This window comes from Colletes gigas, unplaced genomic scaffold (genome assembly GCF_013123115.1).
Source record: "Colletes gigas isolate AHSC1104 unplaced genomic scaffold, ASM1312311v1 Colletes_gigas_Sc00012, whole genome shotgun sequence".
NCBI classification, from domain to species: Eukaryota; Metazoa; Arthropoda; class Insecta; order Hymenoptera; family Colletidae; genus Colletes; species Colletes gigas.
In genome coordinates this window covers 9275517-9299487 of record NW_025106641.1, presented here as the reverse complement: position 1 = coordinate 9299487, position 23971 = coordinate 9275517, and the positions used below count along the sequence as shown (strand labels likewise).

Below are 23971 nucleotides of genomic sequence, written 5' to 3'. Positions count from 1 at the left end.
GCGACGCGCCGTACGAATGCAAACACCGGACTAATCGAACGTCGGTACAAAAAGCAGAGTATGCAGTATGTACAAACAAGTTTGCTCGCGTTTAGAAACGTTTGAGCGTTAAGTTCGAATAACGCAAGGGTGTGTGTCAGCTTTCCTTATCTTCTATTTGCGTGTTAAACGCACGATCAAGTTTCTGTTCGCCTTAACGGGGCCTGTCATTTGCAGTAACGGCAGTTAAGTTAATTGCCATCAATCAGTGTTAAGCATCCCGGCGTTTGGGGAACACAAAATTCCTTAACATAGTAATTTTTAACTATTTCGGTCGGCCAGACACGTTTTCCCCTCGATTATGACTACTTTTTTTTTGCTTCCTTCGCGTTTGGACTGGTAAAAGTGTTTGAATCGACGACAAAACAATTTTTTCGTTCGGTTATGTCATCATAGCACTTTCACGGCGGGTGTCACGTATACGTGACTTTACTTGACACCGATAATAATAATAATAATAATAATAGGCCAGTTTGTCAGTATTCTGAAAAATCATCTTGTTTCTTTAAAAAAAAATTACCTAGTTCGACCTTCGAAATTTATCTGTTAACCGGTTAAAACATTTGAATATGATTATAGTCTTCCACGAGGCTATTAATGTTATCGTTTCTTGTCTCTTTGGAAGCCACGTTTTACGTTATCACCCACAATGGCTCGGCGGTGTTCTCTGCACATTGTATAGTTTATGTGCTTTTAGTTTTGTAAAAAAAAAAATGTACATTTTTCCCTCTTATTTTTAATAATTTTATCACTCGTGCGTTGAAGCTTAAATGTTATTAATCCTCGACCGGTAGAAACGAGGGAAAAATTGCCCAAAATATATAATCGTCTATTCGAAAGTTTGCATACTCCATTTTTAGTCTCTTGCTGAGCAAACAAGCTATACTGCCTACCAATTACATTTACTGTTTACTGGCGAATTTAATCGAAGTGATACTACTTTACAAAGTATGCTAAATTTTACACAGACTATATTTGGGATTACAACAGCACTTTTGGCTATATTTTGCCTCTCACACGTGTGTGCTTTTGGGCTATATTTTATCAGATATGTGTAGTATCGTTAAAAGCGTGGTTCGATATCAAGAACACTTTAAAATCTTCGCCAGGATTTGAGGGCAAAGACACGACACGATAAATTCAGCATTAACGCTGTATGGATCTACGAAAAATTTACAAAGAATATTAGACAAACTACATAACAAATAAATTGATCTACCAATCAAGGATTAACAACTCTTCAGCAGTTCTATTCAAACACGATTCACAACGTTCGTTAAAAACAAGTAGCCCAATACAACAAAACCTGAATACCATTACACAGACTAAGTTCAAATTCCGGCTACTGTTTCATCGACTCTTTCTGTAGAAGAAATAGTTTACTCTACCATTTGAGGGTTAAAAATTCCTTAGCGATTAAGAGTCAAAATTTGTAATAAATATTAAAAACAAACAGTCCAACGTGTCAGTGTGTTCACCATGAAGATCCTATCTATAGATCCCTATAGACGCGTGGTCTCCAGACCCTTCAGCCTGCATCATACGTAAGTGCTCTGGACGTCGGTCTGTTGCGTGGCTGGTTGCCATTTCTTCATGATCCTCGGCTTGAACAACTGCCCGAAAGTGGTTCGAAACTGTCGGGACATCGAACAGTAGAGGATGAAGTTGATGGCGCCGTTCAACAGCGCCAGGATGTCCATCACCTCGCCGAAGTTGTGATAACAGTTGCGGAAGAAACAATCGCCCAGCACGCCGGACAATAACCCCAGAACGCCTTGGGGTATCTCTGTAACCAGGAACAGCAGCAACACGGCCACAAGCATCTTGGTTGTTCTGTCCGCTCGTTTCTCGGACTTGCTGGGCTTTTGTTGGACCACTCCGTTGCCCAACGTGCTCGACGCTTTGCACTGATTGTAGTTCTTCAGCGCTTGCTTTCTGCCTTTCGCTCTGGAACGCAATCAGAACCTCTTAACCCGAATTCTACGGGCACGATACGCACACCAACTGAGTGTAACTGTAACGTCTGCTAGTGAATTTATTTACTAAGGACACTTTACGTATTATTCAATTTTAAAATACATCAAATTATTGGTGTACGATTCAAACAGGTAAGATTGGGGTTAAATAATTTAATTTTATGCCAAATAAAAGTTTTGGCTTGTGAGTCTTTGGGGAAAATAATATAAAAAAGAACAGAAGGGTTTGTGACGCTTTCTTGATTTTTTTTTTTAGATTTAGAAACAGAAACTCTTGTGCCATTGGCTCGATCTTTCACGGTGATATTGATAAATAGATTTGACTTAATTTCGAATACAAATACGGTTTCTTTTTATATTCAAAATTGTTTAATTTAATTAATTCTCTATTTACAGCGTCCAGCGTGTGCTTTGGTCCCTTTATCGTGCGTCGGAGGAAAATAAAGGGTTAGTCTAACACGGAGCCTCTCTATGCGACTAGACCTTCGAGAATGGAAACGAACAACGTACCGAGGTATATTCTATTTTCTGCGAGAAAGTTTCCACCACTAAGGGGCCATTGTTACCGAATTACCTGTAAAGAGCTTTTATCAGCCAGCAGCTAATAACGGTGAGAATGCCACACGGCAATAGCTTCACGACCACCCCCAACACCCAGAAATTCAACTGGAAGAAGAAATCCGTGTACGGAGTGTAGTCGGTGTCGACGATGTAAGCGATTTCGACGGTCCCGTTGTCGCTCAACATCTTCTTCCTTATCTAGCAATTAAAGATTCACCTGGTCAAAGTATTAAGTTTCATACACAAAATATTAACAACAGCTTTCATCCATTATAAACACAGGCGCTGTAATAGCGTATAGTCGTTTAAATATTTAAATGTACATTAAAGGAGCAACTTACGCCAAATACCAGGTAGCTAGGCGCACACGCGATGAAGGGTACCACGAAGCTGCAGCAGAGGGCTATTCTGCAACGTGACGTCGTGCACCATGCATGACTATACTGTGGAAACCTGCGACAACCAAAGATAAGTATAATTTAAATTAATAATCATCAGTTTACATTTTTGTGACTTGTAATTTGAAACGTTACGTTAATAAAAAATTTAATTAATTCGCGCGGTGCACAATTTCTTTGTAACGTTTCTCTTGCGTACCGTACGGACGAAAAGAAAAAAGATAACTTTACTAATTGAATTAATACAGCGATTCAATCCTTTCGGAGTATATTACGATATTTTTGATCTCTCTTTTTCGAACATCCCCACGACCGTGTAATTACAATATAAATTTTGTTAAGGCTTTAAAAATTTTTAAAAGCTTTGTACCAGTCGCGTGTCTATCACAAGATTAGAATAATATTCGTCCGAATGGACGTCACCAGAGTCTTATAAAAAGAAAATTGTTCGAGCGTGTGTGGCTAGATGAAGCTCCGCGAAACGAATGCAACCGGGTTAGATAAAAATTGCTGTTTATTTTTTGCCGTCCCTCTACTACCGCCTAATGAGTTCGTTCTTGCTCAAGCACTCTCATTAAACGCATAATTTCTGATAAGCATTTCCATTGTTCTCATTAGCGTACCGTGTGGTCCAAACGAAACGTTACAAGCTGTTTTCTTGGAGACCAATGAAAATATAAAAATCACTTTTTTTTATTCAACACATCGACTGCCTTTAACACTTGTACATTTGTTAACAGAGTTAATAAGACATGCTACAAAACAGTGAATCTTTTCGCGTGCAACAAATTCTTTTTTATTTCAGGAATAAGTTTTCATCGTGATCCCTGCAGCCATTTCCCTGTGACGTCATAGCAAACAGACAGATACTATTAAATTTTTTTCTCTCAATATCTGCGGAACAGGATAGTATTGGTTTAATAAAAATCGGTTCGATAGATTCCGAATTAACCTTCTAAAAATGTTCAATTCGGTTTAGATATCCTACAAACTATACAAAGTCAAAATCGAATATAATTACGTACAATTTCGATTAATTTTTTCGCGTGGAGAGACTACTATTGTTATCTCGACTCGTTATATCCTTCACGTACCGCATGACATAAAAATTTCCTCGAAAGCTTTCCAGCAAATCGGCTCTTACGGATCTCGTTCCGCGCGTATAGAGCTGACGTTTGCGAGAAAAATGCAACTTCGATATCATAGGTCCCAGCCCATAGACATCTGTAACCGGCGAACCTAAATCAAACGAATGGACTCAATATTTCTATCAATTTGATCTTTCCCGGTCGTTATTTCGCTATTTTTTATCCGACGGTAAATCCGCTTGGCTCTTCTCGATGGTACTCTTCAACTATCGTTGCGCTTAGTACGGTACAATGTCGACGATAAAAGAGTTTGTCGTTGTTCAGCGATAAGCGAGACGCTCTTCCTTTGTAACGACCTGAAAAAAGCTCGGTCGAGCATCGCGTCGCGGGTAATTTCGAACGAAGAACCCCCCCCCCGCTTTCGTTGAACTTTTATCGCGCGCGTCACTGTCGGGGCGACTATTATCAGAAACATTCTCGCGTCAGGTCACGCGATAAATTCTCAAATCGCGTTTCGTTTCCATTCCGCAAACGGCGCGCATCGTCGGGCGATTTTTGTACGAAATTAAAATACGATGCGCGGGTATTTTCGGGAAGGATCGAATTATGTCGAATTAGCCGTGCCGTGCACTTCGTTCGCGGCTCGTCAAAGCGCGTAAAAGTGGGACCATGGTTGAAATTGATTTTCACTTTTCAGCTGTCAATAAGCGTTGCAGGGGACGGACATACCTCGTGAATATTACCCGACAATTTCGTACGCCGACGTTATTAAATTTTGTTTGGTCGGCGCGCGATCCAACTCGTGAATAAATTTGCGTCCGACTATAAACGTTGTATTTCTACTGAAACCAGCCGCGATCCTCGGTCGATTTTATGGTTGAACTCGATCAACGGGCCCGCTCTACGGAAGCATTATTTCGATGAAAAGGCTATTTAATAATAATACGAGGTTCTAAAGTTCGAAGTTTATAAATTTTAATCAGCACCATTTCCACCAGAGCTGTTCAAAAATACGTTTAAAAATATTGAAATTATTTTACCAGTTTAACCATTTTTATTATACAAAGACACCTTTGGAGAAGAAATAATATTATTATTATGCAACAAGGAAGAGTTTTAAAAGCACTTTGTTGTCAATTATTATCATTGTTAATTTCGATATGTTTTTTCATAAAGCATCGAAGTAATAGTTATTCAAGCACGAGAGCCTTTCGTGTCGTCAAAGACGTTTTGAAACTCCACAATTTATCAAAGCGCACAACCCTTTTTGAAGAACATTTAAGGTTTCTCGTGCTCCAATAATCGTTATTTTGATATTTTAAAGGTTCATGTAAGCATGTTATACATTGTAAAATGTTAATAACATACAGGTTGTATTCTCTGGATTGTGTAAATATTTAAAAGAGAGAGAAACACAATTTATTTTTTGTTATATGAAGTAGTATCGACAGTTTCTTATTATAAAAGTAAAATAAAATAATTACGTGAAAGGTATTTCTGCTTCGTTGGTTTGTTACTAAGAAACGCTGTCATCTTTTAATCGTGCTTGAGCAGTTGAGTGCCTGTGCACAATTGCATCATTAACGCGATTAGCGTTATGGGCGTACTAAAATTTTATTAGGCGTTATTTAGCAGGTGGCAAAAGGGAAGTCTGGCTGATGTTACTTTGCGATGCAAATTGGTAATGGGAATAACGCGCGACCTTTCAAAAAGGAAAAAGGAAATCGTACGTTTCTCGTTGCATTCGCGAATATTAAGTTACGTGTTTCTTGCACGATGGCCGGGCGTATTTCGTGCATTGTTGGTCTCGTTTCTCATTAAACGTGGAACGAACGTTACTTTCTTTCCAATATAAAAATAATTCCAGAGGAATCTCCGCCGCTTGTTATGAAAATTCCTGTGGATTTCTTTGTGACGTTCCTTCTATTATTTTTTTTTGGCTTGTAAAGAAGGAATATTATTCGCCTCGTAGTGAACGAACGAAAGTTCATCGCATGAGAAACGTTGGTGTCTTACGAAATTAATACCTTTCGAAGTAATTGAATCGTATATTGTAGGCACAGAATCTTCAATTATTTAAAATACTTGGAGCAAGTTGAGAGATAGTCAAATAGAGTAAAATAACACCAGAATATTATTCTGTTGTCTGAGAATGAACGGACTTTACTACTGAGGGTTGAATAAAACGTCTTTATAAATAAGAGTGTCGTTAATGCACTGTGGTTTATTATGTCTTATCGATTGTAATAAATTTGCTTTTGTTTGGTGATGGTTCATACTTCGATTATACGAAGTACAAATAAGTACTTGCCATTGTGAGTGAAAATTAATGCTCTTCAACAAGTCACAGGTTCCCAAGTATTAAACGATAAATAATTAGATTAGAACTCCATTAAACAAGTTATATTAACTATTTAATTTAGTAGTGTCACACTACTATTTTCTAAAATATTCGAGAAAAATATATATAATGTATTTCAAACTTCGACAGTTATTAAATTCATTCTATTTTGTGAGGGAGAAACTTTATAAAACGAAAGAATTAACTTATTTTAGCAACTGCTGTACCTTTTATGCAATTTAAGGCGATAATAACGTCATAGCAAAATTTTAATGAAGTATTGTATCGTACAATACGTCTGGCATAAAACGGAACTTTCTACTAAATTTTCCTTATACGAGGTTATTTGTTAGTCTGTATCTTTTTAAGAAGAATTAAAACGATGAAAGGAATTATCCTATGCTTCGTTACCAATTAAAATATTAGATTCTAGTATTAATAAAACAATACGACGAAACGTCTTTTTACTATAAACAGAAGAATATTCCTTTTACTAAAAATTCAAAGCTTTCCAGTCTTGCAGAAGCGAGTTTACACAGTTTTTTGTACCGTCCGTCCGGATATTGAAGTTTTCCGCGGTACTATAAACAGAAATGTTTTGAAAAAAAATACAAAGATGAAAACATTAAGCATTAGCTTGATATCATTTCTCATATTTTCTTACACTTTGTTTTTTTCAGAGTAAACCCAACGTTTTCGTCTCTGTAGCGTTTAAAAGAATTTCCTCTAAAAACATTACTCAATACAATATCAAAAAAGACTCCAATATCGCAACGTATAAAAATATTATGTAAATTTGCCACAACAGGAGATTCTTAAATGTTTGTCGTTGTTTCGTAAATTGTATTATTTTTAATTACCACCGAAAGAAATAAAAAAACACAGCGGTCGAAGGCTTTGGATGTAAGGACATGTTTGTTCGGACTAATGAAGATTTTAAACTTATAAATATTTATCCGCGAGAAGCGTGGTGGTTGTCTATAAACAACCCCCGAAAAATCTACTTTCTCGAGAGACAGTCATGCTCAGGCGTGCCTGGGAATAAATATTCCTATTCATTGCTTCTTTTTTGTGCCGTCGAGACAGATTTATATCGAAACCACTTAAAATTTCAATATTCTGAACAAACAGGATCACCCGACGGAATATGGGGGAATTAAATATGAACGGAACAAAACTATTGCATCGAGACGTATCTTTTGATAAAAATTTGAAAGTCACTCAGTAGCTCAGGATTCGAGCACCGAAGAAATAGGCGTGAACAAACTAAATATAATTTTACAGATTTGCATGTATTTGTGCACTTAAGAAATGCAATTACATTCGATTATACTGTTCGAACTGTTGGCGAAAGTTTTTTTATTCCTAACTTTATACCAAAGCCAGTAGTTGCATAACAATGGCGATTATACTCTAAACTTCGTTCATTAATTTGAGTTATTGTTCAGCTAAACAATGCCAGAGCCTCGAGTACAGAATTTATTGAATTACATATTCACGGATCTAGCATAAGCAGATATAACAAATCGCATATCTACGTTCTGTATTTATTCATGTATGATCATTTTTTCGCGTGTACACTTTTCTAACTGACCACGTATATTTGATTTTATTTACAACAATTAACTCGTAAATCTCAATTCACCCAGTCTGGCACACATCTAGAATCGAAATTTACTTTTCTTATTGCTTTCACTTCGAAATGAACTTTTTCATCGTTTTTGTAACCCCGTTTTGCCGCTTGTTGTGTTTCGGCGTGTACATCAACTACCCTTTCCGTGAAAAAAAAGCACAACAATATGCTTTACCAGTTTTATTTGAGCTCAGTTCCCATGGAGATGGGAAAACTGAGGATGAGAGATGTACCAGGAGATTGCTGAGTCCCGTAAAGAAATCCTCGGGATTAAGTATCAGAAATATACAACGATGCTCGAAGGAAACGTCTCTCCCATGCTTTTCTCTCGATATTCCCGTGTATTTCCATTAGTATTTTTTGCTTTCGCTTCGACGCAAACAACCCCAGCCCTCGAGAATCCAGCGAGCGAGTATTCGAAGGTACTCCCGAAGGTATTCGTTGTATGGTTAAAAAACAAAAAACATAAACACGCTGGCAATTGACCAGCCACCGTGCAGCTGCAAATTTTTCATCTATTGTCTCCCCCTTCTAATTTCTTTTTAAATCGAAACGACATTTTTCCTTTATTTCGTTCCTTTTGGATTCACGTTTAAAACCCTATAGAGAATTTATAAGACATACAATGGTAATTTTAAATAAATAATAATGATTCATACAAATCTCCTGGCTATTGGTTCAGGTGCGCTTCCTATTATATGTTACATTGTCATCTCAATTTTACGAGGAGATTCACGCTCTGTTTGATTGTACCAGCTCTGCCTCGTATTTACAGAAATCTACGGATCTAACTATGAATATTTATGTTATAAGGATGCCGAGATTCTGTGCGCTTGGCAGTAATTGCTGGAACAGCGTTTCTCAACCAGGAGGAATTCAAGCGTTTCCAAAAGGTATTTCAACAGAACGCGATATTCTGTAAGTCATTTACAATTTGCAAACTTCTGCTTTCTCTTCGATTCAATCAATTAAAAGCTGAAAACTATTCATCCACTATTATTACTTGTATCGATACCTGCGTGAGTTTTAACTTTTCCAAAATGATTTGCATTGTGCACTTTCAAGCACTCCAATTGCGAACTCAAGAACTGGTAAAAAAGAAACGATCTCGAGTTTCAGATAACTATATTATCACAATAAAGAAAGTAATTCGATTCGAGTTATAAAATCGGATAACGTGGCAATGAAATTTATACCGAAACATTCCAAATATGAATTCTCTGCAACACAGTTGGGGGATGAAATAATCTCTGTTTAGGGTAGTGCGCGTAATATTCCGTGATACGACAACATTGAAGAACAAAGTAAAGAAAGTTAAGAACTACTGTGCTAAAGCTTATCTTCTGAGCCACTGTTGTTGACTCAGAGATTGAGCTTCATACTGAAGATTCCATCTTTACATTCTCTGCAGGCAGAGAGAAGTTCGTGGATTTGTCTACTTACGTTGAAACATTTCGTCATCTGACTAAACAATATTACTGAAGATTAAACAATACAGATTGAAGATATCCGTGACGCGGTGAAATTTTGCAACGCAAGAGACGAATGATAAAAAAAAAACCAAAACTATTTACGTCGCTTGAAAAGTCCGTGGCGCAATATTCAATATTCAAACTCGCTATAGTTACAGAATTGTAACAATTAGAATCAAGCAAATATATATATATATATTTGTTTAATTAAATTGCTCGTAAACATTCAGAAAGCTTTTTCATTTGATTGGGCTATTCTTTGGGATTTTTATGGGCGTTGGTTAGTACCAATTAGAGAATACAAGAAGATGAATTCGCTAAACGTAGTGTCCCCTTAGAACCATAAACTTAGATGTTCCATTGATCACCTAAGTCGTGGTCCTTTAAGACCAGCAAATCCGTGGAGTGGGTTAGTTTCGAGCAGTAAAGTTAAGTGGTTTAAGAATGAAATAATGTAAGGCGGAACTTTTTTGTCCAAGCGGTTTTCCCCTCCATTCTTGGTTATACCCTCTTTTAACCACCCTCTGACAGCTTCCTCAATTAATCTCTCGCGATTAATATCCTTTCCACTTAAATAAATGATGGATGGTAGCGTTATTACGAGATCGTTCTTAAATAAGGCAATATGTAGGCACTATTCGTCATCAATTCAATACTATAAGTGCCTGCGATACCCAAAGGATTAACACGTTTCACATTTCTAAATTATTTACAGCTCATTTTAATGGCTACCCTTTGCTTAATTTTACTATAATTATTTTGTCATTTAAGAAACAAATGAAAGTCATTTGCTCCGGTTACAAAGTGACTTTCATCAACGAGGCTGTAGTTGATTGGTCGTAAAGAACTAAACGTTTTAATATCGGGGGTTGATAAAACCGAGTTTATATCTGGTTTTATATTACATAGTTTCAAACGCAAATTGAACTACCTCTTGTATACTTTTTTTTTTTTTTTAATACAGCACAAAGGAATGCACCGATAAATTCATATTACTATTTCATATATTCTTTGAGCAATCAATTTAATAAAGCTTCTTGTACCAGGAGAAAGACACGAACAAAATTTATCTTCGGATACGAGAATTTTTGGGTTTTTATTTCTCGAATTTTTGCCAATAAAACATGTAAAAATCCGTTTGTTATTTGCGCACGGCTAACAAGAAATGTTGTTTAACTGCAGCACGTCGATTTTGATGAAGGGTAGTTTGCAAAAATTGTTCAACATGAATTTTTTTTTTTACGGTTCGATTTCATGTACAGGGGAAAGTGAAACCAGGCCTTCAAAGTGTGAGAAACTGTTATCGAGCAACCTCGGAAACAAACAGGATTGGGGAAAAATGTTCTGCAGGGTGTTCGGTAATTGGTGGTACGATCGAGCGGGAAATGAAAACGGGGGAAAATTCTACGCGGCGAATTAAATCGAATAATCAGAATAACGTGTTTTTTGTACGTTTCATTTTCGAGAGAAAAAGACTTTGGCACGAAAAATTGTCACCGGAGAAATAATATCTTCCTGAACGGTTTTCGAGCGGAAAATGGGGCTTACTGGAGTATCAAAAATTGGTCGCTTTATTTATTCAGAAATCCAGATACGTGTATACCTATTTCTTAAATAAATGAAAAAAATTAGACGAGGCAAGGTCGAGGGAATGCAATGGTACCAACTAAGCTGCAATAATTTCTGTACCGTTAAACATTTACGGGGTCGTCGGTCGATTAAACAATTAGGACTTTGTAATAAAAATTCCACCCGTCGGGAAACTCAGGTGCACGCAGCCAAGTACAAAATCTTGGTAAAACAGATATTGCCAGATGTAAACTTTCCCCGTGAACGTCTGAATATTATTCCCGGCGGAAGCAACACAGTCCACGGAAACTTGTCGTTTCGCGGCACGACGAAGGAAGATTTTCTCTGCTACGGTGTAATTAGGGCGGGTTTAATATTCAGAGGACACTTATCTGCCCCCGAGTGTCTCGATCGTCCCGTAAAAACGAAAGAGTCGCCGGGCAGACGAAATGATTTAATTTAGAAGCTCTAAGTACGGGTCTCCTTGGATATTATACTCGGTCTTCGTCGAAGGTAGCGGGTAAATGGGGCGCGATACTTCTTTGCAGAACGTTATGCAGATGCCTTATTTGAGGAAGCAAATGGCCCGGTCGCCGGTAAAGTCGTGGGAAACGTTTCTCGTTAAAGGGAAACGTCTCTACGGGAACTACGGTCAGAGGATGACGATCCTCCGCGCCGTTTGGGATTCTATTGTTCCAGCGTCCGGTACTTTTTAATTGTATATCTTACGTTTTCACGGCTGGCTCGTCGACTACGCGATCGTTTATTCATACGGCGGACGTGGCCCATTAAAATTTGTAATTCGAATTTGTATTAGGTGTAACCCACTTGGAAAGTAGGATAAACCTGATCCATATCCACGTCAGGCGCAGGCCAACATCGTTCCCTGTTAAGGAAAGCTTGCTCGTGCGTTCCTGGCGGCCTAATCCTGAAAAGGGTAACGCGGTTCTACACCTCGAGTGCTATTAAACGGCACACGTCACATCCTAATCCCATAGAAGGCAATTTCTACACGAAGCACGAGGCCGTCTGATGTTAGAGGCATATTCTATAATCTCGTATATTATAATCGACTCAACGCCTGATACAACTTCTACGTTACCTTGGCCTATTAAGCGCGGTACAATATCCTATAAATCGGTTCGTTTCTTGAGCTTCACCGAAGCCAAACCAGTCGATTCACACTTTACGCGAGTGTCACCATGTCGGTTTAATTTTGGAACACACTGTACATCGATTTACTTGCACGGGTGCTTGTAATTTAATGTCGATGAAATGATTTTTTTCAACAATTCGAACTCTACTTTTACTTATTTTGCGCGACAAGACGTCGATTTTCTTCGGTTTCTTGCTGTCGAAATCCAAGAGAGTTTCATTTTGGACGAAATTCAGCCCCGCACTCGAGGTAACCCAATCTGACACGGACGATCTCCTATCACCAAATTAGGTCCAGTTACGCCGTAACATTCACGCGAATTTCGCGCCAATTGCGCCACCGTTTCCCCCTGTAGCGTAAGATATGGTTATGACATCAAACTAAATGGCCCCACCAATCGTCTACTCTTGGCCCACTAGGTACACGGTCTCTACGTTCACGTGGAACATTTGACACGTGGAATTAACTTAACTCCGGTCGTTTTCTAACAAGAAACATTGGCTGAAGTTGCAATACGCGATCAATAGTTACGTTTTATTGTGATAATTGGTTGGCTAAACTTTGGATGGAATAGTGAAACAATTTTCTTTCACCCTGTTTACATTTTAATTTTAATTTTAATTTTAACGAGGTAAAAAGTTGATAAATAAAATTAGAAAAAGTAATATTTTCTGAACTATACACGCCGGTAATTCAGTTTTAATTTACGTAAAAAGAACCCGACAAATATAAATTTCCAGAGTACTCTGAGAGATCCAACAAGTGCTTCCTTCTCAATAATTTATTATTATTCAAATAATTATCCCCATTGAAACTACGAATAATTATAAAATAAAACGATCAATGTTGCTAAGTGTAAAATAAGAGTGTTATAAATCCAAAAGGAAAACATTCCATTTAAGTTGCCATTGCAGTAAATGCTTAACACGGGAACAATGTGAAACATTTTGTGTTCAGTTATTCGAAAAGTTCCGTTTACTAGAGTTATTAGCAATGACACGTAGCGTCTAATTATGGAAAAATCTTAATACGCCTAAGTTTGATACTTGGCTCTCACTCTAGCTTTTATTAAAACTCAAAGACAACAAATTATGGACACCACCAAATAGACGGAAAATTAACATTCCATTTCTAAAGCTTGAAAAGTAGTTAAGAATTTAACTTTACTTACAAGCAATTACTTCGTTTTTAAAGTCTTGTCAAACGATAGGAAGTTTCAAGATTTTGGATTCTTTAAAATTATTTACATTTATCGCGATCAGGTGTTTGTAATTTTATTCTATTTATTCGAGTTACGTTTGAACTTTCCGCGTTGACATCGAGAATTTCATTCCCCCGACGTTCCTCAAATTAGCAACGATCTTATTTAAACTTGGAGTTCCCGTTGGCACGAAATTCTGTTTTTCGTTAATCGTTCATTTTTAATTCTGTTTTTTTCGCAGCGTGTTCAGCGTCTCGAGTCTCCTCGTCGAATGAAATGCAAACTCGCGACTGATGAATTTAAACGAGCGAGTCGCACGAAATGGTTTTCTCGAGAGTCACATCGAATTGTAAAACAAACACGCGATGTTGGATGGACCGTTTCATACCGTTTTTGCCAGTGGTACGAACTTGGTTGTTAACGAGAATTAAAGAGAAACTAAAATACTGGTCACGCTTAGCCAACGACTATTTTAAAATTGCCAAATGTTTACATTAAAAGTTGTTGTTAGTTTAGAACGTACCAAACTTTCTTTGTTTTAATAGCCAAATTTTTAGCTAAAAATTTTTTACGACTCAGCTAAAAAGGGACGAGTGCTTGTTTTTTCATTCCACCTTTCAACGTAACTCTGCACGAACAAACAAAATTAATATGTTCCTATTCTCTTATCTAATCTTCACAAAAATTTAATAAGAAATTCAAAATATATAGTTTGATTTCTTTTCATTTCCTATTATATGTGAAATAATTTTATCCGACTAACAGACGTCGTTTAAAATATTTTTCATCGTCGTTAGCAAAATGCAAATGATCATACGATAAAAATGCGTTTAACATGCGCTATGGGGATAGCACAAGCTTTTTGACGGAATGTCCATTGTTCCGTAGATTAATCTCGCTGACAGGCATTGTGATAGGCACTTTTCCAGGCGCATATTCTTTTCCTTTATTTTTATTTACTCCGGTTCGACAGCTTCGTTCACCGGGGCAAAAATAAAAATGCAATATATACGTAAAAGAATTGTAACGAAGGGACAGAGTTACAAGCTGTTTTACAACCTGATTTAAAATCGTACAGTGTAGCGGGACAGCTGCCGTTCCTCGGGTTCGATTCCCCCTCGATACATTGAATTAACAAATCAAAGGATATTCCGCGAACGCGCCGCAGAGAATAAATAACTCGGCGAATTGTCCTAGTTTACAATTCAATATCGCCATTGATTTTTGTGTTTTCTAATGGAACGGTTCGCTACTGAAAAAGTAAAGGCATTTATTTTGCACTTCCGCGCGAACGGTCATGCATTTTCAAGCACCCGTACGCCTCTTTATATCCGTTTTCAAAGCTGCCCGATTGTTAGGCGGGGATCATAAAAATAAAAACCAGCCTGTTTCGCTTCGATATTTGGATCAGACGATACCGCGCTTATAGAAGCGAAAGATTGGCTCTCCTTCACCGGCAACAATAACTTCAAACAACGAGAGTAATCTCTGCTTTTTTTTTTTATTTCTATTTGGGTAAACTAAATATGTTTCCGTTTCGAATGAAATGTTGACTGACTTTTTGCGAATTTACTGCGAGATACAAATACGTTCGAATTTCGAGCCTTCGCGTTTTAAAACAAATAATTGCGTTCGCAGTTTATATTTTTTGCTGCGTTTTTTAAACGAGCAGTTATTTCTAAGAATCGCACAGATTCTTTGTTAAAAAATATCCGACAGTTTTCGAGATATTAAATATATCTTCCACCCTCGATTCGTCTCGCGAGAGGATTCAGAATATTTCTGGAAATATTTTTATTTTCAGGAGAATCCGCGATATCCCGGAAAATTATTCGAAAGTTTAATAAAATGTCATTATCTTTCGGAAACGTACCGGTTTGAGGTACCGTATTTTAAACAGAATTAGTCTCTATCCGAACGCTGGCTGAATATTTTGCAAATTTATTTAAATCTCTGTTGGCCGCGGCGAAACGTATCCGAGGCTCCGTGTGGTTAATTCTGTGGCCTAAATTCGTAAAACTCGATAAGCGAAGCCATCCGTGTAACCGCGGGGAAACATACCGTAAGCAAACAAACACGATGTGTTGTTTTGTTGCTTTAACGAACAGTCTCGTTATCGCGGTTGCCACGTTACCTTCGTTTATGCAGGGAACCTGAATTGGTCCATTCAGTGTGTAATACCTATCATTTTGTTTAGTATCACTGAACGTGTTTGCTTATGATTTGTAGACGCCCGTCAAACACAGATGGTTATGATACCGTGGTATGTGCATATTGTACGGAGGTCAGGATCGCTTTAGATTCACGCCGGCTATATAACGGTTAATGTATACTGTTGGGAATTTGAATGACATACTAGATCGATAAACGTCAGTGATCGCCTCTGTGTACGAAAACACCTGTAATCAGATAATTGGTGGTGTTTGATCGCTTATAATTGGTTAGATCGACACGATCCGCATTGATGATATTTGAGAAATTTGATAGTAAGGTACCATCGAACCTCGAGTATCAGAGACTGTCCAACCATTCGATCATCCAAATGCTGATTAAAGGAATATTTGGTTATCGGAGCACCGATCAATTGAACGTTCGATCACCCGAATAACGATGTCTAACAAGAACGTAACACATACTTCTATAATGTTTCATCTGCTCCACGAATAGGAGTAGCTTTTTGCACCAAGATAGATAAAACGTAGAGAAATTCTTCTGAAAAATCGTTTTTTTTTTTATTTTATACGAAATTAGTTATCGTTATTCGTTCTCGTTTGGCTCGTGTAATTAATTTTCTTCGATCGTTATACAAGAGTCCAAAGCATTGAGAAACCTGGGCGGTGCTGTATAGTTATGAACGAGCACTGTGCAAACAACAGATCGGTTGCATTATTTATCAATGGACGAGCAACTTGACGCAAGGCGTTAACCAACTCAACGACGCGACTGTGTAATTACGCCCCCGATGATACGGTCACCTAAATATTTGCAATTCAGAAATGTCTTTGCGCGTCTCGGTAGCATCGAATGATAACGCGGTTAGGTCTTCGAGCGTCAGCGCGTGGAAATTAGATATGTCAAAGTTAAATTTCATCCACGCCTCAAGTAACGTAATTGGATTTTCGCTCTGTCACTTTCGGCTTCTCGCTGTCCAGTTCCCGCGGTAACTCGATCCCGTATCTCGATATCGATTATCCAGCCAATTTCGACCACCGTATTATTAAAACTGACCGTTGCACCGCGAGAACAGTCTTCTTTGATACGAGAAGCGGGACACGCGGGTTTCTCGAGTGTCACAGCCGGATCTTAATTGGTAGAGCTTGCTATACAGCATCCATCCAACGAGCACGGCAGAGCGAAATTAAACAAGGTCTTCGCAAAAGGTGGACGAGTTGAAAATTAATCCGTTGATGGGGCGTCGTATAATAATGCGGTAGCTCGTAATAAAACACGGACGGACAACATTGGTTAACCGTAGCAATTTCAGGAAAAATTAGATCATTATAAAATCACTTTAAAAAGAAAGGGAAAGAAGGGTCTTGCAAATATCACAATTTCAGAAGTGTTTTAAAATCGTATTGTTCGACCTCGTTTGTTTCTAGAAGAGTAATATCAAACAGTTTTGTTGCGAAGCTTTTCTATTATAAAAATACGATAATAACAGATTTTTTTTATTTTATTGTATAAATGGTTCGTTACGATCGGAGTGAACGTTATTCGGTTCGATGAGACAAGCTTCATTCCTAACAATTTTTCATTTTTAATCCAGCGAAAATCTGTTTCCTGTAGACATCTGTTCACCTTCGAGAGGAAATTCATCTTTCACGGAGTCTAACGCTTTGTCAGATTGAAAGTCACCCGTAAACTTTTTTAATGAAACTTGATAGTTCCCTTTACATAATTTTGCAGTTGATACGGGAAGAAATTTCACGACCTTGCGCGATGTTACCGTGAAGTTTATGTAGCATTGAAGAGATTGCGTTTAACGTCGTGCAATATAGTGCAACGCGTGCTGAAATGATGTTCTTTTATAGTAGATCAATATCACCAACAGTGGAGATCGTTAGAAGAGTCATTAAACGACTGTGACAGAAATCATGAAGCATACAGGATGTTGCGACTTTGTTGTAATTAGTTTGAATTATTTTTATTCGCGATTTTGTATTTTCGATCTCCACGGTGTACTTTTAACATTTCACCATCTTCTCCAACAAACAAACACGAAAACAATTTTCTCTTGCAATGAATGGTTCCTGTTCAGCAATTAATGTGCAACCAAGAAGCGTAAATCTGTCGCTATCCGCTACAATAATATTTCCTCCCGATTGCGATCCTCGATATTTATGTCTACTGTCCTAAAATTTCGTTGAAATAAATATTCTACATATTTTGCAAGATATTAAAATATTTATTTGCTACAGTTTGTACTAACAAGTATCTACTAGGTTTTCTTTTAAATTAATAATTTTTCTTTTTTTTTTTGAAGTAGGGGGATGAGGATGCAGTAACATGTGCTGCCTACGGGTGTATTTTAAGCAAACACGACTCCGCTCGTACTCTTCGCATTAGTATTGATGATCATCGTTCATTTTTCGAATTAAATGCATACGGGATACTTCGTTCAACAGAAAATATTTCCCTGGTAATATTTCTCGCGCAAATACAGTTTGTTTTTACTCGTTGATTCGTGTTGCTCTTTTCGCGAGACAATAAATTGAGCGGAAATCGCCGGTAGTTTTTATTTTATTTGCATCGCGAAAAACGTAACGTCGCATGACGAAACCGTTTTTTCCGTTTATAATTTATCGCTGGACGAGTCCCGTTGCGTCACGATCCACTTTTCTGTATTGGTAGAGAGGTTAATCACAACCGGTCAAATGGCCGGTGAACGATTTATATTTTTTTGTAGAAAACAAAGTTTGGTAACAAATTCTGGTTAGCTTTCGATGTAAATACGAAATACGTATATAGCAGAGACGAAAGGAAAGAATCTTCAGTTTTCACTATCTTAGAATGGGCTAAAAATGGTCAAAAGGTATTAAAAATAGTCAAAATTTAGACGCGTGTAATTTGAAAACCATTCATGTTTTATACATAAATTGACTATCATTAGAAGCGGCAAAGCTTCCCCTTTAAAATGCTTTTACGTTTTCAAGATATCGTAATTTATGTAAAAGTTAATTTTTAAAATTCCGTTATCCCTCGCTTCCCGTCTTAGAAAAGGCTATTAACGCGTATTAAAAATGCTAAAACTTTAGACGCGTACAGTTCCGAAACTACTAGTGTTTTATAAATTATTGAAGTACTGTTGGCAGCGGTGAAGCTTCCCCTTTAAAATGGCTTTTGGTTTTTGTCGATCGGACTTTTCGTTTTCGAGATATCGTAATTTATGTAAAAGTTAATTTTTAACATTCCGTTGTCCCTCGCTTCCCGTCTTAGAAAAGGCTATTAACGCGTATTAAAAATGCTAAAACTTTAGACATGTACAGTTCCGAAACTACTAGTGTTTTATTAATAATTGAGGTATTGTTAGAAGCGGTGAAGCTTCCCCTTTAAAATGGCTTTTGGTTTTTGTCGATCAGACTTTTCGTTTTCGAGATATCGTAATTTATGTAAAAGGGTATTTTTCTTAATTTGACTATCTCTGTCTCCGTCTGACGCGTCGCGTCGTACCTCTTTGTCGCGCGTGAGTCGAGACAGTCGCGTGACCAGGAAGTAGTAGTATTTCCAAGAATTTACTACGCATTGTTTACTACTGTCGCGCGCGCGAGTTCATTCATCTCAATGAAACGTAAACAAACGCTTCGGACACTTATATCTCCGGAACTAGCCACCCCATCGACTTGAAACTAAAACCGCTATATCTCCGGAACTAATAAAGCTATCGACTCGTACAAACGCTCATTTTAAAGGGCATTTCATTTCCCACCTAATGATCATATCACCTACTATAATTTTTGCTATCTTCTATGTTTATTTTGAAATTTACTTTGATGCTACATACGCAAAAACGTTTCAACAGTTCCTATCGATTATACGACCGGTGTGCGATGTAACTAGATCATAAATTGTTTATTTAATTGAAAGTAAATTTAAATTTGTGTAAACCCTCACCGTCTAACTGCCCTAAAAGTTCTGAACATCAAATATAATATCCTATTTAGCTCAAGCAAGATTCATGGGTTTCACTATTAGGGAATAATTGATCGAACGTACGACGACCGTCGCTCGAGCATAAACAATTTCGACTAATGGTACGCCCATGTCCGTAACTATTACGGTGGCAAAGAGTTAATTTGTCTTCCTAGATTACGTCTAATTATCCCGAATAATTCGAACAAGCCTTGTGCGCGACTACGCCTCGAACCGCAAACGGATAATCAAGATTCCGCTCACCTGATGGCGATGTACCTCCAAACGGCCAACGTGAGCGTGATAGCGATGCTGATTGTGTGCAAGAGCTGCGCGAAGTGCATGTGGAAGAGAACGAACACAGCGCATCCGTAAGGAAATATCTGCCTCTTTGGCAGCACGATGTACTTGTAGATCGCGAACGGTATGTACTCGAGCATCACGAGCATGTCCGTGGTGGCCAGACCGGTGAGGATTTGGTTTATGGGGGTGGCGACCATGTCCTTTCGCGTCAGAACGACGATGTTCAACATGTTGGCCAACGTGCCGAACAGACATACCACCAACGCCACGTAACCGTGGTAACTTTTGTACTCGACCGCCAGGTCTTTCACGGTACCGTTGCAGTAGCAGGACGTATGGTTGCTGGACGTCTTCAACAGCGTCGTGGTGCCGATGGTGAAGTTGTTCACGTAGTCCAGGTCCTCGACGGTGATGTTCATGTCGTCGAAGTAACCGGTCAGATTGTCAAGGCGATTCATGGCTGTCACGCGACGTATCAGGAACTTCAGGTGCAGCACGGTCGCGTTCAAGCGCATACGACGCCAGGCGTCCTTGTCGGGAACGTGACGGAGCATCGCATCCTGGGGAACGGTGGTCGCATCGTTGCTTCTTCTCGTAATTGCTAATCAGATTTCTATACCCCGATCCAACGTTTCATCTTCGTAAAACAAATCACTCTGTGCTGTATTCTTCCGATCGAATCAGTCTGTGATCCTCGAATCCCACGGATCAGAGGTAGCTTACTATTTCTGATGGGTCAACGTGGCTATCAGCAATCTGTTTCCGATTCAATATTTAAACGGATCCCAGCGTTCCATAAAAATGAGTGCCGCAAAAGATAAATATGCGAGGCCAACGCTCTGCTCTCTTAAAACAAATCGTAATCCCACTTTCGCGGCAGTCGAACGCGGTATTCGGTGATCCCTTTCCGTTCAATATTTAACCACTCGATGCCCTCGATGAATCCCAATGCTGCGTAGGGATTTGTTTGAATGTGCCAGAAGATAAATATTGTTCTTTTAATCGATCGATTGGCAGTCGAATCGGAATATTCCACCCCCGGTTCCAAACACGATCCTCTAACGTTTCCCGCGGCTTTGTCCTCGTACAAATTCTCTTTCCGTCACGACGAATTACTCTTCCGGGGCGGCGGATCGTATTTTCCGGCCTGCACGCGGCAAAGTGTACGTTCCGTGGAAACGCGTCCAAGTTACGACGCGCCTGGGACGCATTCGGGCGGACGCCGAGGATACGCCTGGCGCGTTTCTGTATGACGTTTTTCACGAAGGCCGCTGCATCCTTCTCAACTTTTCCTTTTATTATCTGCTTTAGTTACCCGACGTCGGATCCGTGGAAAGTTCGCGGTTAACATCACGGTCGTACCGGGCGGCTGTACGGAACTTCTCAACCTTGAAAAGCTTCCGTGGAGTCTTTTCGACGTCGAAATATGGAGTCTCTACCTCCCTCGCTTGTTAATCCAGCAATTTGTATTCCGTCGGAATACTTATACCGTGGAATCTATTAGACCCTTCTAAAATCATTTCGTTCTGTTTCGTGACCGGCCTGACGATCTTCGCCGGATGAATCCCGGCAGCCGCAGATTCCTCGCGACGTTTCCCTTCGCCAGCGTTGTACGCGACCCCTCAAATCAGTTCATATTCCCTCGTCAGCGTCTTCTTCCACAGAATTCACCCTCCTCGAGTTTTTTCACGATCGATTTGCAGCGGCGGGATTCGTGATGCGCGCTCTTTCGGAAAGTTTTCCTCTCCGGCGGAACGAGTAGCCCGAAATCTGTTCTCCCGTCTACCCGGGACGGCTTCCTTAACCCATTACGTTCTCGGAGGCCTCGATGTTCATCCCCCCGCGACGGATAATCCCGCGGGTCACCGTCGGAGCATTAACGACGAGTCCAAACTGATTGGCGTCGATACGGGGCACGACGTTTCATCGTACAGGAATCGATACCGTCTTCGGTCACGTCCCCCAGCTTTCCACTCGATCCAACCCTCGAGAACAGGCTGATTATGGGATTTCGACCGAATACCCCCAGCTGCTAAAAGCCTCCCTCCAGCCGCTTTACGGGGGGATCGAACCTGGAAAAAAGTTGTTTGCGTTCGATTAAACACTGTCGCGAGAGGCACTGGGGGTTGTGGTCTGTGTCGATGTAAAGTCGGGGGAGACGTTAAGTGGAAGCGTGACCTTGTTTCGGAGATATTGATAAAAAAGTCGCGAAGAAATTAAACGAAAACGTGGCTGTATTTTGAGGGATCGTAGTATAAGTTAGAATACTGATGTGTCGTTGGAGACGTTATCTATAATAACGGTCAACGTAGCGTGAAATTAACCGGTATAGAATAGAGACAGTCTAGATCAGTGAGGATGGATCAAGAATCTGTTGTGGAATCGGAAGGTAAAATAGAATACTTGCCAGGATTTATTTTTGAACTAGAGCTCATGGTTAGGTGTCTAAATTTTTCGGGGGGAAAAAAGCTTTTAAATCGTTCTGAAAAAATATTTTTGGCTGCAGGGGTCAATTACAGTTATTTTTGGTCAATACACATATCTCCAAAATTCTGCTCATTTTCGAGAAAAAAATTCGAATTTGTGACTAAATTTTTGACGAAATTAAAATGTTTCAAATCATTCTGGAAAAATTATTCTCGGTTGCGGGGGTTAAATACAATCATTTTTGGTGAATAGACATACCCCCGAAATCCTATCCACTTTCTAGAAAAAAATTCGAGAAGGTGTGAAATTTTTCGACGTGAAAAAAAATTTCAAATCTTTCTGGAAAAATTATTTTCGGATGCGGGGGTCAATTACAATCATTTTCAGTGAATAGACATACCCCTAAAATCCTACGCATTTTCGAGAAAAAAATTCGAATAGGTGACTAAATTTTTGACAAAATTAAAATGTTTCAAATCACCCTGAAAAAATTATTTTCGGTTGCGGGGGTTAATTACAATCATTTTTGGTGAATAGACATACCCCTAAAATCCTACGCGCTTACGAGAAAAAGATTCGAACAGGTGACTAAATTTTTGTCGAAATTAAAATGTTTTAAATCGTTCTGCAAAAATTATTCTCGGCTGCGGGGGTCTATTACAATCATTTTTTATGAATAGACATACCCCCGAAATTCTGCTCACTTTCGAGAAAAAAAATTCTTTACCGAAAATACAATGTCTGACCAGGCGTTGATCTATTCCACTGAAATTTCATACGTATGTTTAAAACGTTATAACTTCTGAACGGATTGGAGAATTTTAATGTTTCGAAATGCAATCAACGCGTATTTTAATGAAGAATATGTAGGAATTCTTCGAATGTTCGAAAAGTTTTTTCTTAATCCCATAAAGTGGGGATCTACTCCATAAAAGTGGTCCAATTCTTTGTTTGTATGACTTCATACGTAGGTATAGTCCAATTATCCGTCATATTTGATTTTCTGGCATTGCCCCAGTTCCAAGTATGTCGGATAATTGGAATTTGACTATACAAATATCATCGTTGGGGGTTGAGGATTTAATAATTCAAGGAATAAACATTTCCCTGGAGATAAACGAGGACGAATTTGAAAGAAAAATATCACAAAATTATATCTCCTGTCGAACTTGATATGCGCGGAATTTCTTTGGCGTCGCTTTTTATGGGTTAAACTCATCCTCGAAGTAGGGATCTCGCGTCCAATAATATTCAAAATTTATTTCCTCGATCATTTGGAGGGCACAACTCCAGACCTTACATCCTGAACGGTCTCATGAATGATGGCCAATATCCCAAAATTGGCTATTCCCATATTTCAGACTTACGTGTGCCCATGCTTATGTACTCTGTGGTCGAGATATTTAGGAAACAGCAAAGGCAAGTTTAACCATGCTTCAAGTTTACTTTTTTAGCATAAAGCCCCTCACTGAATATTTATCTCTGTGGCCTTCCTCTACACGGGGAATGTTGATTTATGACGAGCAATATCCCATAACAAACAGCAACGAAGAATAACAACGACGAATATTATTTTCTCTTCGAGCAAGCGCGAAATTCTGTTTTTTCGCGTTTGATACCACATCGTCTGTTCCTGTTCGACGGACCGAGGGAACTCGGAGATCCTCTCAGATCCAGT

The 23971-nt window shown here is 38.8% G+C and overlaps 1 protein-coding gene across 1 annotated transcript; it reads right to left on the bottom strand.

The window, feature by feature from the left end:
* Nucleotides 1–1577: 1577 nt before the first annotated feature.
* LOC122398961 (G-protein coupled receptor dmsr-1-like) lies at nucleotides 1578–20420 on the bottom strand. Its single transcript, XM_043399231.1, has 4 exons — nucleotides 19828–20420; nucleotides 2918–3029; nucleotides 2590–2774; nucleotides 1578–1986 (listed from the first exon to the last, which is right to left on the bottom strand). The coding sequence occupies exons 1-4, from the start codon at nucleotides 20418–20420 to the stop codon at nucleotides 1578–1580; spliced, it is 1299 nt and encodes a 432-aa protein (XP_043255166.1).
* Nucleotides 20421–23971: the final 3551 nt, after the last annotated feature.

What these genes read in the sequence shown, in the direction of transcription:
- LOC122398961 (XM_043399231.1), bottom strand. Translation starts at nt 20,420, where the DNA reads ATGCTCCGTCACGTTCCCGACAAGGACGCCTGGCGTCGTATGCGCTTG. An exon ending in TGGAGGTACATCGCCATCAG is followed by an intron (nt 3,030 to 19,827) that starts GTGAGCGGAATC and finishes TGGTTGTCGCAG; the next exon opens with GTTTCCACAGTATAGTCATG. An exon ending in CTGATAAAAGCTCTTTACAG is followed by an intron (nt 1,987 to 2,589) that starts GTAATTCGGTAA and finishes ATTGCGTTCCAG; the next exon opens with AGCGAAAGGCAGAAAGCAAG.